The sequence below is a fragment of the Rhamphochromis longiceps genome, linkage group LG8 (assembly GCF_057381845.1).
Source record: "Rhamphochromis longiceps isolate RC_006_pf linkage group LG8, R_longiceps_female_GT1.1, whole genome shotgun sequence".
In the NCBI taxonomy this organism is placed as follows: domain Eukaryota; kingdom Metazoa; phylum Chordata; class Actinopteri; order Cichliformes; family Cichlidae; genus Rhamphochromis; species Rhamphochromis longiceps.
Genome location: NC_140564.1, coordinates 15,084,330 through 15,099,069, shown reverse-complemented (window position 1 = coordinate 15,099,069; position 14,740 = coordinate 15,084,330). Strand labels below are relative to the sequence as shown.

General features: G+C 42.8%; 1 protein-coding gene across 1 annotated transcript in view; it reads left to right on the top strand.

Moving 5' to 3' along the window:
• fam20cb (FAM20C golgi associated secretory pathway kinase b) overlaps positions 1-12,485 on the top strand; it is a 66,419-nt gene extending 53,934 nt beyond the window's left edge. The window contains exons 4-11 of the mRNA XM_085415941.1: positions 3,218-3,310; positions 7,213-7,328; positions 7,865-8,045; positions 8,348-8,457; positions 8,682-8,763; positions 9,778-9,837; positions 10,043-10,193; positions 10,664-12,485. Of these exons, the coding sequence (XP_085272067.1) occupies positions 3,218-3,310; positions 7,213-7,328; positions 7,865-8,045; positions 8,348-8,457; positions 8,682-8,763; positions 9,778-9,837; positions 10,043-10,193; positions 10,664-10,780 (910 nt within the window). The 3' untranslated portion in view covers positions 10,781-12,485. The remainder of the gene's footprint in view (positions 1-3,217; positions 3,311-7,212; positions 7,329-7,864; positions 8,046-8,347; positions 8,458-8,681; positions 8,764-9,777; positions 9,838-10,042; positions 10,194-10,663) is intronic.
• The last annotated feature ends 2,255 nt before the right edge of the window (positions 12,486-14,740 follow it).

The following is a 14,740-nucleotide window of genomic DNA, read 5'->3' as shown; positions in this document are numbered from 1 at the left end:
CACAACAGTCTCCCAAACAGGGCTGGGGATCAGCTTTCGTTCCTTCTAAAGGGGTATTTTATCTACTGCTTTCGCATCTTATCACAATGTGCCCATAACATTCAAAATGTTTATGATTTTGTTAACTTTGGAGCCAAAGAGGATTACATCCAAACTAGAGCCTAGGTATTTGGGGATTTGAAAAATCTGATATATCAGCCGATATATTTTTTCTTTTCCCTTACACTTGTTATTTGTGGTTATTTACAAGTCCTTACTAAGATAATGTGGCAGTGCAGCTAAGAATAAATGTGTTGCAGGTTACTTTTTTTCAGTCTGCTTAGCCTTCCCCATACCGCACCTCAATTCTTAATTAAGCCATTTGCCTTTATCTGCTAAAAACTGAAATATGAAATTATATTCATTTTAAAATAATTATATTTGGTGATACCAATATATCGACAGTTCTGTAATATCAGCTGATAATATCGGCCAAGACAAGAGAATATGGTTTGCAAGGTGCGTCTATACCCGTCTTCTAATCAGCATTTAGTATTATATGAATAAATATCTACTTGCCAAAATTGGAGCACAGGCTTCTTGACGAGGTTGCTAGGGCAACTGCATGCACAGATAGATACATTTGTCGTGTAATTCCATTAAAAAGACTAAACAGCACCGCAAACATGGTGAGAATGGTCTGGTACCGACTCAATATAGTGGAGGTGCATCCGCCTGTCACCTAAAGCAAACATGCAACTAACTGATAACTGTAAACTTTGATACATTTTAAACAGGTGATTATCACGTCAGCCAGCCTTGAATGGTCAGTTTTCCACCCACTTGAATACAGGTTGGCCCAGTACAGCTAATAAGGATTTATCAGCTTCACCTCAGATAATATAAAACTCTCAAAACAAACCCTTAAATTCAAAAAGAAATATAAAATTGTAAAAGAGCAATGTGTTTGGAATCCCTCTTATAGAAAATGCATGCTTGGGTTTTGCCATCAGTTTAACTGAGTTACAAGTGTGCCAGTGTTATAGGTTTTCTTTGGTTAATGAACTTGGACAACAAGGCAGCGCTTGAAGTACATTTAAAAAGCTTTTATGTTGTTCAGTTGTAAATAAAAAGATAGTTTTTGTTAGTGAGCTTTACTTTTGGTAGGTGGATGCATTGCACTGGTTGTTGTTCCTTCCTGTTTCCTTTGCTTCCGTATGCCAAGCTTTGCTGACCAACTGCGTGCATGTAAACATTACCTCTTCACATTTTAGTCTCCAAAATTCATTTATTCATTGGAGGCCGGTCCCCCTGTCGTTTTGGCAAACAATAGATTCAGCACCTGACTTTACGCCGCTGTTGATAAAGTAGCTGCTTAATGTGTCGGCGTGAATGATATTTTTTTGTGTCGCAGAGCTGCTGAGCAGCGTTGGGGGTAAATAGACGCTGCTTTCCGCCTTCATCATTTCATTTTTTTCCTTCATGTGGAGCGAGAGCTGTGTCCCTGAAGCGAGGCTATCCAGAAGGAGAGAGCGATACAATCAAGAGACAGCGGTTGGCCTTTACTGGCAGAGTCTCAATGACTGCTCGGGAGTGAGGCCGAGAGTAAAAGAGAGGCAGATAGTGAGGAAGCAAAGACTGAAGAATGTTAAAGGAGGAATAACTGACTGCTTATGTTAACTTTAGATGCTGAACGTAGTCGTCTAATGCGAAAACACAAGCCGAACGTCTTTTTAAAAAGCAATATTCTTGTATTTTGGGCAGTTTTGACGCAGGATTCACTCTCAAACTTTTCTGCTTGCTGCAGTCAAACTTGGCCACCCATCTGCACGAGGCTGCCTGTCAAATGTTCGCAGGGGAGATTGAGGATGGGGATAGATTTTAGAAAGACAGAACAAGAAAGATAAAGAAGGAGAGGAAATTGGTGTGGGGAGGGTTTAGTGGATGAGAGTGTTTCTGGGCTCCATGTTGGGTTAGTTAATGACTGGTGCATATGTCAGCCACGCAGCTGTGGAGCTACAATCAGCCAGCCAGCTGAGGAAGGGAGTGACGGATGGACTGGAGAGAGAAAAAGAGAGATGCAGACAGATAGAAAGTATTAAGCACACACACACACACACGAAACTAGAGAAAACAGTTCTGAGGGAGAGCAGTGAAGCAGAGGAGGTGAGATAGAGGATTTTGAGTGAAATAAACAGAGAGAGCCATCCAGAGGGAATAGAGAGCGAAGGAGAGAAAGAGAAGTTGCCAAGATAGTTTCCATTCTTATCCTCCCTCAACTAGCTGAAGTAGAAATGGCAGAGGCTGCAGTCCAAATCATTACACTCAGCTGCCTTCCTGGAAAGTATTTACTGTTGTCAATAACAAAAAAAATACCAAAGAGAAGGCAGAGTGTATAAAAGAAGAAAGTTTCATGGCTCTCTTTGCATTCTTTATATATATTTACATATTTTCTATAAGCAGCATCTTCTCAGGAATTCTTTTCACCTCTGCTTCCTTTGACCCCCGTTCCCCCTCTTATTTTTACCGCAGCCATCCAGCCTGTCCTTCTCCATCCTGGCCCATGTTCCATCAGCTCTTGGATTTAAGCCTTTAAGAGCCTCTTTTCCCTCCAGTAAGAGCTTTAAGGCAGAATGTGTATGGAATGCAGTTTTTTTAAGAGAGGGAAGGATCAGAGCTGGACAGAAATAGGTACAGGGTGAGAACAGGAGCGGATGCTTCAGTAGAAAGTCTTTGACCTTGAGTTGTCCCCGCCTTCTCGCTGCCCCACAAAACACCCTGGGTAACTCTGACGAGGGTCTTTTTGTGAGGCAAGGACACTGGTTTATTGTGCCTATGTTATTACTCACAAATGGTGTTTGTAGTATTAGCTGTACAGGTGTAAAGCCTGGGCGGATTATCACTGACTGGGCTGCTGTGGAGTGAGACATCTGTGGAAATGCGTTATGGGTTAATGTTCAGTGCACCCGTCAAAGACTGTGACACTGAATTCTGGTCATTTTGCATGCCTGCAGCTCGATTCTTTCTGTATCCATGCTAATTAATCATTGAGAACAGTGAAATGCATGCATAGCTTGATGCGTAGTGTCAAATCGCTGCAGGTTGCTGGTTATGCATAAGGTGTGTGTGTGTGTGTGTGTGTGTGTGTGTGTGTGTGTGTGTGTGTGTGTGTGTGTGTGTGTGTGTGTGTGTAACCCCTCAGCTAACTGTGCTTTTTTTCTTTCTTGTGTTCCTGCAGGCAGACCCGGGAGCAGGAAACGCCGCCAGATTTCTTCTATTTTTCTGACTTTGAAAGACACAATGCTGAAATTGCAGCCTTTCATCTGGACAAGTAGGTGAACACTAGCCTGGCACAATACTCTGAGACTTTTTGAAAACCACCAGTCCCTCATATAAAGCAGAAGATCAAAAGATTTTAGCTTTTCCGTACCTTGCTGCAAAGGACAAGATTATCAGCCGCAGGCGAGCTACACATCACCATAAAGGAGAAGATAGACCTTTTCAATGTAAATGTTTTATTCTGAATTTTATGTGCCTGTACAGGCACAGATCACTGTCACTAGATTGACATGCCCAACCAGTCATTTCAGTTAAAACCTTAAAAAAACAGGCAAGATATCTGTTTTTTTTAAAAGTGAATAAAACCATAAAGCAATTCAAACAGTGAAATTCCAACTTACCTATTTACTTTTAAAATGTAAAACAATGGCATCTTTTTCTTTTTCCATAACCCAGCTGATGAATTCAGATTGAACCTAAACATGTGTCGATGAGGCAGTCACCTCATCGACAACATCACAACATTTTTGATTTGTAATTTGTTGGTTTTTGACATTAGAGTTGGTGTGAACTCAAAAGCAGACTGTTTTGTTTTTGCAAGGGCAATTTATTGGGTAACATACAGTCTTGTTTGTGAGCAACGGTACTGTGGCTAGCTTAAAAATTCTGACATGCAAAGCAAATGTAAGGCCTTTAACTTTATTAAAGTGCAGAGGGATTCAGAGTTGCAGATTTTTATTTGTAAAATGTATAAACGTCTTCATTAAAACACATTATAAAAAGCAAAAGGAAACACAATAAAAATACACTTTTATTCAGCTTCCTGGGTCCAACATGTTTGGAACGTGGCTAAAACAAGGAAAGATGCAGCTTGGCACAAACCAGAAGGCAAAAGCTCAATTTAACTGAAACAACGTTAAAGAATTAGCTGTGAAAAGGCCTCTTCCTTCAGGGGCAGCAGTGGGTGTCTGGCCTTGAGCACCATAACACCCAGAAACAGCCCTGTTGCTACAAACACTTCAGACTTAATAAGGAGGGGAGAAAAAAAGCTCATGTTCTTAAATTTACACTAACCTCCCAAGTATTTTTTCCACCCGCGTGGGCCAACATCCTGCAGGGCTTTGTTCCTCCCTGATTGCTATTTCTTTTTTGCCTGTCCTCGTGTCAGCTCATTAACCGCCTGGGAGGAACACCAGATCCGTGTACCGGTGTCTTACAGTAACGCTTTAAGACACGTGTGCTCGTGTGAATATTCTCCATATTTCGTGCGAAGCCTTGCTAATTAATGCGTGAATTCTCTTACATAATTGCTCGATTAGCATAATCTGGTTATTACAATATCACAGGATAGAAAGATCAAAATGTTGCCATTCTACCTGTTTTTAAAGGTTTGAATGAGGAAAAAGAATATAGCCGATTGAAGTCACCCCAAGTATAGCAACACATAGTCTTTACGCCGTGTGGATGAAAACCTTCCATATTCTTCTGCACTTATTTTCACATTTGCTTCCTGTCCCTCAGAAACTCTTTTTTTTTTCACCCAAACACAGTGAATTGTGCGAGTTTGACCCATCCAGCAGAAGCTGTGAGCTCCGAGAGGCCATGAGTCATAACGGATGAATGCTGAACTCCTGCAGCTAGCATCTGACTGAACAATGACTACAGCCTCCTTGCTTAACTAACAACCAAGCTCTCTGACTTCACTGCCTTTACCAGGCTAGTACTTTACGGCCCACCCGGCTGCTGGAGAGACTTTAATGAAAAGAGAAATCCTCGCGAGGGCCTCTGATCGACGAGCGAGAGCAATGAGTTTTAGTGCGTTGCTGTTAAAGTCGTGCTGACGTCACTGTGGCTGTTTGCTATTACGAGCAGAGGGCTTGTGTTGTAGTCTGAATCCTGGTGCTCCTCTGTGCTGACACGAGATGATACCGAGGTCTTGCGCACCTACACACAAACACACACACGTCTACACACAATAGGGCCATAGAAGGCCGTGATGGTGAATCTGCTTTTCCTTTAGGCACAATGACACAGTTCATCTGGAATTGCATTAGAAGTGGCGTTCTTCACCAGTCTGCTTCACATCTGGTCCTCCTCTCCACATACACACATGAAAATATGCTCCAGCATATGTGTGGGTTAAGGGGAAGAAGAAGAAACCAAAGGCACGAAAGGCCCTGTGCCATTCTAAATATAAGCCAGGCAGGGTTTGCCAAAAGCAGCGCTTAATTTTTTTCCTTATTTTGTCTGTTCTAAATTAGAGCCTGTCCAGAGAGCTGCAGCTGCTGCTGCTGGTGCAGAGGCTGAGGCTACACTGCCTCCCAGGGGGGCCCACAGACACACACACACAGGCACTTTTAAAGCATCACTAGCACAGCCGCGCACACGCATACACACACCAACACTGACAATGACTTTTCCTATATGGGCTAAACTGCTTTAGGCATCATTAATAATGTGATTGGATTTAACTGGGAAGTGCTGCATTAGGTAGTCAGCAGATTTAAAGTCATACAAGGCCAAATGTGACCTTAAAATATTAAACCATATAAGCCCCAATCTCACGAGACCCACTTGGGTCTTATACATTTTCTCAGCTGGGAATATGGGAAGCAGCGATTCCCACTGTTGTTCATTTCATGGCTCTAGCAGGTTCTCTTAAATCCAAACTAAATATAACGCAAGTTTGAAATGGGCACTGTGGGAATTGGGCTTATCAGAGGGGACGAAGATGGAAGAAAATGTGTGTGAGCGATAAAAGAGGCAGAAGCCAGCACTAGCTGTTCCCTTTAGCATGGCAGCAAGCCCAGGCCCAGCAGGCCAAACAGCACCGTACAACACCGCATCCTGTGTCCTTCTGTCTCTTTGACAGAGAGCAGGAAAGAGACTGCACGTGTCTGTGTCACTGCACCCGCCAACACACTTGATGGCATCATTTGTATGATGGGCTTGTTCTCCCATATCGCTGCATCTCTCTTCTCTCATTCCCGCGCCTTCATTTCATTTAATCAGTCTGTCTCCTCGTGTCTCCCTGCCCTCGGGCTTTGGCCATTAGGTGTTGTCAGAGGTATCAATTTTTAAAGAGCCCATGCTGGTGCTGTAGTTGGGTGGCTGCATACATGCAGGAAGACATTCACGCCATATTAAACCTTTCTCAAATGCGCATCTGGGCTGGTTTCCAGTCAAATGATGCAAAAACACAAACCCAGAAATAGATTAGAATGCACTGGAAACTTATATCTCTCAGCATATTAAGGCAATAAAAAGCTGCACTGAAGTTAAAAAATAGCTTAATGTAGGACCACAGCCACATGAAAACCACAGGGAGGTTTACCAGCATGTGACTTAACTGTCTGGTACTTGTGTCACAGTGCCCCCTTCTGGTAGTGAGGTTCAATCACATAAGGTTTCTCTATGACAGTACAGGTATTTCGCTCCAGTGGCATAACGGATGAAGTAGTGATTCCTCTAAGTGAGGGATTGTAAGTTCACCTCCCATTTGGTGTGAAAAAGCTTTTCTGCATTACAAACAGCTGGTCCCTGTTGCTGCTGTTCACACATAGAAGTTCAATACACTGCAGATTTTCAAAGGACAATGAAGGGAGGGGTCATCTGGTATCCTTTGGCAGCCCTATTCTGGCCTGTAGGTTGATGTTTGACAGTAAAAGTTGAACTAACTAAATCACATTTGTGCTTTTAGATTTTACTCAATTATGACTCAGTTGTTGCTTATATTATTATAGTCCATGCATAGAGTGAAACATTAGGTTAAAATAATGACCTGTGTCTTGTTGCAATTACTGCAACTACCAACACTGTTGACGAACGGTCCAAATCCAAATAACCACGGTTAATGCATCTTTTGTTTGGACGCGTGCACTCATCGCTTTCATACTTTTTTGGTGGGCTGCCACTGAAGTCAAATGACCCTGAGTATTTGTCTCCATCCTGTAGGATCTTGGACTTCCGTCGTGTCCCTCCTGTAGCCGGCCGACTAGCTAACATGACAAAAGAGATCCGCGATGTTACACGAGATAAAAAGCTCTGGAGGACCTTCTTCATTTCACCAGGTACACATCTAGACTATTTTTAGCTTCTCTTCCAAAAACCGCTCGTGTCCATGTGCAGTTTCCCAAACGTCTGCTGATGATCTGAATTGTTGATGTCAGAAGAACACCTTGAAAGATTTTTTAACATCCCCCCTCAAAAAATGCAAAAGCACAGCAAAAATCAAGCACCTCCTTGATCATAATGTAGAGCAAGTCTTTTGGCCTGAATTGCTGTGATATTCATTTGCATGGGATTAGTATTATCAGGGGACTTTACCTTGTGCCAAAGCACGACAGTTAATTAGCAATGCAGCTTTACATATTATACACGAGCAAAATTGTCACTGGATTAAAATTACTGACAATCTCAGCAATTAATACAGGTCAGCGAGCATCCCCAGATAATTTCAATCGGGTGGAAAATGGTCTTTAAATATATGTGGACCGACTGACAAAAAGAGAAGAAGAGTGCAGTGACTCTTTAAGTATTTAGCACTGAGTGGCTGATCAGAGTATTAGTATATGAATGTGTTTGCTTTTATTTTTCTGACTTTTAGCCAACAATGTGTGCTTCTATGGAGAGTGTTCCTACTACTGCTCCACTGAGCACGCTCTGTGTGGTAAACCTGACCAGATAGAAGGATCTCTGGCCGCCTTCCTCCCGGATCTGGCCCTTGCCAAACGCAAGACCTGGAGGAACCCATGGAGACGCTCGTACCACAAACGGAAGAAGGCAGAGTAAGACGTCGATCCCGTGTTCAGACACTCTTGCATTCGCACGCGTTCAGTAGAAGCAAATACTGAGCGATTCACTGCATCAGGAGGTGTTTATTGAAGTCACTGACAGTTACCAGCAGCATGAATTCGTAAGAGCTGTGCAAGAGGTCAATGCTGGCTATACAGCATTAATTTCAATCTTATTACGACGCAGGAAAAAAACGCTTAGATCTAAAAGTACATAGCATAAAAGGGAAATGGGTTTAAAAGACATTTTTCCAAATCAGATGCAAAAAAATTAAAAGTATTAAACGTTTCTTCAGATGGGAGGTGGACCCAGACTACTGTGAGGAGGTCAAACAGACTCCACCTTATGACAGCGGCACACGACTGCTGGACATTATGGACATGACCATCTTTGACTTCCTCATGGGTGAGTGTCTGACATAAGACGAGAATCAGTTTTCTACCAACACCGAAAAGTCGGATTGTTTAGTGTTCAGTCGAGCGAACGTTATCATCCACGACTCTACTGCCATCAGTGGTTTTTATTTTTTTGTACTTTTATACAGTATGTAGCCTTATAAGCAGGTATATTACTCATATATCATAACATCCACTAGCTGATTTGTTTTTTGTTTTCCTCTTTCTTAACAGGAAACATGGATCGCCACCATTATGAGACATTTGAAAAGTTTGGAAATGAGACCTTCATCATCCATCTAGACAATGGCAGAGGGTGAGTCAGTGCAGCTTTAGTTTAGAATGGGTGAGTGCCCGCTGCGGGTCAGGGATGAGTTGTTGCTCTAAATAGAGGAGTTTAAGTATCGTGGGGTCTTGTTCATGAAGGAGGGCTTGGCTGCAGTGATGCAGATGCTGCGCTGGTGCATCGTGGTGAAGAGAGAGCAGAGCGTAAAAGCAAAGCTGTCAGTTTATTGGTTAATCTACATTCCTACCCTCACCTATGATCACGAGCTTTGGGTAGTGACCGAAATAATGAGATCACAGATACAAGCGTCACACATGAGCGTGCTCCAAAGGGCAGCTGAACTCTCCCTTATAGATAGTTTGAGGTTGTGCAGTCATTTGAGAGGGTCTCACAGTAGGCCGGTCGAGGTGGTTTGGCTATCTAACAATGATGTCTCCTGACTGCCTCTAGAGTGAGGTGTATCGGGCGTGTCCTATCGGGCGTGTCCTATCGGGAGGACGCCCTGAGCTTCTTTGCTTAAGCTGTGGCCCCCCGCGATCCGGCCCTGAATAAGGAGAAGAAAATGGATGGATGTTTAAAGTCCTTATACTAATTTATGACACCATGATTTCAGTTCTGGACTCTACTAGAGCAGCTTTGCATAATTAACTGTTAGCATCTCTGGAGCTCCACAAACTGCGCTGTATATCTGAGATTACCAAATAAGGGATATCAGCTCTCAATGACATCATAAAAAACAAAAAAATGTAATTTAAAAAAACTGTCGTAAGCTGAAAAAATTTATATCGCGTTGAAGTTTTGGCTCATAAGACTTGATTTCATATTTAAAACTTGCTCGTATATGAAATGTGAGCATCCACCATTGCAACAGTATACACATAAATTAAGGAAAATCGTAACAGGCTATGTTTAATTTTGTCCGGCCATTCAAATTAAACCAAATAAGTGAAACAAAAAAAGAATGCTCAGGTGTTGTGGACATGATGCACAGAAATCTGGAACCACATCCCATTTTGCACACTTATTTATGCTTTTCCATCCTAGCTTTGGAAAACACTCGCATGATGAGCTGTCCATCCTGGTGCCACTGAACCAGTGCTGCAGGTGAGGTCTTCATTTTTGATAGTTCTGGAAGGATAGTGTAATATAGAAGGAAAAAAACCTATTTAAAATTTTAATCTGCATGAGGCTAGTAAAGGTGCACGTGGGGTGTTGTTGTATTTTGGTGTGAGTGTTGCTGAGCAGAGGCAGAGATGTAAAGCGTGTGGCAGCGCTGACTCTTTTTCCCCCGGCTGTTCTCTTTCTGCAGGGTAAGAAAGTCTACCCACTTGCGACTGCAGCTGCTGGCTAAGGAAGAATACAAGCTGTCTGTGCTCATGGCAGAGTCCCTGGTGAGGGACCGCCTCTCTCCCATCCTCATCCAGCCACATCTGGACGCCATGGACCGACGACTGCGCCAGGTCAGTGCTTCACACTCATAAAGCAGTTTGCTTGGGCTTGTCTATTGAATGTATTAAATTGAAACTATAAACAGTCAGTAAACACATTCATTTGATAATTACTTAATGTTTTTCAGCAGCTAGAAGTGACTGAAGACTTTGATTTCCGGGAGTCATTGACCAGTAGAAAGTGTGTTTGGAGGACAAAAGAGGAACACATTTGCTTAAATGCAGTGTCAAATTCTTAATCCCAGATTTTCCCTCGTTTCTTTTCATTCATAAACAATAAGAGATCACGAACTGGAAGTCTCGGCTCTTTCAAGGTTCAACGTTCAAGGTACCTTGACGAGGTATCTTTGACGAGTCATCAGCAGTACCACAGAGGTCTGAGAGTGGTGTCACTGCTCTTGTTCTTGGAAAAGCTAGTCAGTACTTAGTGGTTACAAAAAAGCTCACCGTGTACTAAAAGCTTGGCGTTTTCTCGTCACCAGGTGCTAAATGTGCTGTCAGATTGCATCGAAAAGGAGGGATACAGCTACGTGGTGGAGGACGACCTCCAGGGATACCAAGGGGCAGACCACGCCCACAACGGCCCGAGAAGGAGGTAGCTGCCGCGGGGGGCGCTTGGCGGCAGGACTTGGACTGACTACCTGGAGATTTGAGGCTGGACGGACCAAACCCAGTCTACCTTTAAACTGAACTGGAATCCTGTAACGCAGATGAACTCCATCTGTGCTTAATTTCTCCGAGGGCTTAAATTCTGCTGAACTTACAGGAAAGCCCACCTGCCCGAGGTAATAGGCTGCGCAGAAGAGGACGCCTGCTGGATAGCACTGAAAAAAAGAACAGTGCAATAACTTGTAACTGTACTGATGCCCGAGACATGCTGAAGATTTCTGGACCGATCCGGGGCTTAGCAGAACCGAACCCACCACCTAGACTCCTTTGAAAAATCCAACCCTGAGTTTAGTGTACCACCACAGCCGACCCCGCCGACCAACCAAACCGCTAAAGTCTTGCAAAGGACGCCTTCTCTCGCCTTTCTGGTTCAGGACCCGTTTTTTTGAATTCAGTGAATTCCGAGGGACTCGTAAAAGAATCCGGCCCCCTCCTCTTCACATGCTGAATTATGTGTTTCTACCTGCTGTTGAATATTGCAAGCATTATGGTTAACCAATCAGGGTGGCTGGAAGAGGTAGAAGGGGACTTCCTGTTATCGTCATTATGAAAATGATATTGATTTGCTGCGATTTTTATTTTTTAACTTTATTCCTGCTGAGCCGTTTCAGCATCTCATAGTTGGACGATGAAAAATATTCGACTGGAGTGGAGTACAGGTTTACTCCTGGATTAGCCCATGAATTATTGCCCATAAATGTTACATGTCCTTAAGAGAGTATTTATTATTTATTGTTCAAAATGAATACTAATCAGTAACATATTTTTCCTTTTTTCTTTGTCCTAAAGCTGAATTTCCTTAATTTGTCCACAAGAGGGCAACCTGAGCACGTGGGAAAAGGGTGGCCAGCTGCCGGGTACTGGCAGTCCCATTTTACAGGCACCACACATCGCCACCTGTGTTTACAGCATTTACAATTTTTTTTTGTTCCCCCAACTTTATTGCCTTCAGCGCAACAGACATGCGGTTAGAGTTATGGTACCAAAAGCCAAATGTGACACTAATGTTTCTTTGTAATATATATTTGATGTCCAGATGTTGCTGTTGTGGAGAGATTATTTTTCAGGATGTATATTTCATTCATTACCAGCAGCTCATAGCTTAACTGTTGGTGTCGATGATTCAGTCACTGGCTGAAAGTTTAATATATTACATTAGGAAAAATCTAGTGCCTGTGCAATGATAGAAATACTTGAATGTCTGGATTCATAGCAGAAAGGGTTAAGCTCCTCCTGGGTACGAGCTATAGATAAGACACAGAGGTCTACATATGTGTGCTGACTCCATCTGTTCCATAAGGGTTTTTTATTAAGTTTCCATAGTCCTGTGTCAGGGCGGTACAGTGTGTATGGATGTATGGGTGGATCAACGGAGAACCTTAGATGGTGTCCTTGAAGTGAAAATGCTTCTTTTTTTTTCCTTTCTTTTTGTTTTTATTCCGCTCATCGTTTCTGTGGATTTTATCTTGAATTTCTTTGCATCATGGTAAAAGTGCAATAAAACAAAATCAGCATAATTTGAGTCTTTTTTTCCTCCGTACACACTTCTTCCTGACAGTAACAATGTGTCTTTTTCATTCTCTAAAGCAAAGCAAGCAACGTAATGTGAAATGTCATTAAACAAATCATATGCAAGCACTCTTCCGTCTCTTTTTAGTGAGCCAGATCATTTTGACTCAGCTCAAGAAGAAGAGTGAACCTCCTCATCCGTCTCAGTGCCTCGCAGCTTTCTGAGCTCTCTCTTTTTCTTCTGACCTTCAGTCCTCAGGATAGTTAGGATAGGATATTGGATTAGATTTGGCCCGTTCAACTTTAATGTGGATCCTTTGGTTTTGTGGGAGTAATTTCTGTTCCTTTTCATGTTACACGAAACACATAATGTGCTTCAACAACATTTAAAAATCTTCAGAACTCGTTACAAATGTGCAAATGTTCCTTGGTTGGTACTTTACCTGAAAATGCCCCAAACATTTCCCCAAACTTGCGAGACCTGTGAAAGTTAGTAAATTTATTTGAAGCCAAGGCAGAAGTGGGTAAATTGCAGTTCCTCTTGATCAGAGATGTAAAACTCATTTTACATCAAGTGCCACAAACACTTAAGTGGGTCAGACCAATAAAAACACAGTTCTGTGAGTGTAAACAAGTGTAGTTGTATATTTCATCCCTGAAACGTCTCAATATAAATAAGAGGTGCAATTTCAGCAGCGCATCTCAGTTTTACTACACAAAAGAAATGCTGCTCTATTTAATGAATGAAATCTATCAACATGACTCTTTGAGCTTAAATTGTAAAAAACATAAATACATGTGTAAGATTTATTTTACTGTAAACTCAATGTAAAAAACTGAATTTCCTATTGTAGAAAAAACAGGGGTTTAACTGTTGCTTTGCAGGTATTCATCAGTAAGACAAGCTCTAATACTTCTGAAAATACAGTTAAAAGCCAGATTAAAAAGGGGAAAATCGGCACCCCTGTGATACTGAAGAGCTCCACATCATCCAGTGTAATTTGTCAGGTGGTGGCAGTGAGGATGGCTGCACAGTGCAGTGCAAAAGAAAATGGCCCTCAGCCTCAGATCTGTGCATAACCATGTTTACAGTTCCCAGTGCACGGTTGTGTTTTGATAACCTTTCCTCACAGAACAGCCCCCGGAAAGGCTCTTCGGTTGGTTTACATAAATGCATGCACGCACACGCAGATACGCAGAACGAGGCAGACAGAGTGATGAATGGAGGAAGCTGCATCTGAGACAACCATCAGAGGGACAGAGAGTGACCAGAGGAGAACTACTGAGGGCCGTAATCACCGCGGCCGGCCGCAGACAGGACGCCAGAGGAAGCCTAGTCATGGGAGCGAGCCACGAGGTGCTTATCAGATCTCAGTTCAAACCAGCCTGATACTGTGACCTCTCCTTCTCCTCCTCTGCGCCCCTTTTCTTCCGTCGGTCCTGTTTACAGCCATGTTTGAACTGCTCTGCGTTTTCTTCTTGGCTCTACTCCTGAATGAGCTCAAATCAGTCATACAATTAAAAAAAAAAACACGAGGGGACATTAAAAAAGTTTTAGAGCAATATCTTTACTTGCTTAAGGACATTTGTTAATGAGACAAAGGTGCCGCCTTGGCATCTGCTGCTCAGCACCTTACACTGACCGTCAAGGGTTAATCTTGCTTTTACCTTCACTTCAAAACTGTGAATCCTTTTGTGGATGAAGACTAAAGAACAACGTTTTTTTCCAAGAAAATTAAGCACGGTTTTGACCTTTCAGCTGCTCGATCAGCCGGCAGAAATAAACACAAGCACTGCTTTAACGTCTGTGCGTACGCACCAGCGTACCTATATGTGACTCCAACAGCAGAAAGGCCACACACAGAGGCTTGGCGGACCTTGGGGCTGTTTTCCCGGCCTCTGTCGCCCCACAGGAGAGCTCCAATTGCCCCGTTAAGAGCCCTTCAGAATACACATCTCCCTGTTTTAAAGACACGGAAACAATTTATGGCCATTAAAGAACATTATAGATAGCATCTACAATACTTCCCGTTGTTGGCTAAAAAGTCTGCCAGAGTGGACACACACATGCACCCTAAAGAGTTAACGGAGAGAAAAAGAAAACAAAGATGCAAAGGATTTTGTTTGTTGATTTGGGCTTTGCTGTTTTAAGTACATTTGGAGAGATTAAGCTATAAAAAGAAGCAAAATAAAACATGAAGGCGGCCTTCGAGCCCTGCAGACCACCCAGAATCCTGCTGAAGGTGGGGAGGGGGGAGAGGAGCAGTCTGTCCTGTGTATGTTCTCTCCGGGTACAGCGAGAGGCTGGGTGGACTGCATCAGCACAGCAAGAGCTTAGCAGAAGGTTGCACTGATTTTATATGATTGTGTACGAGTCGCAA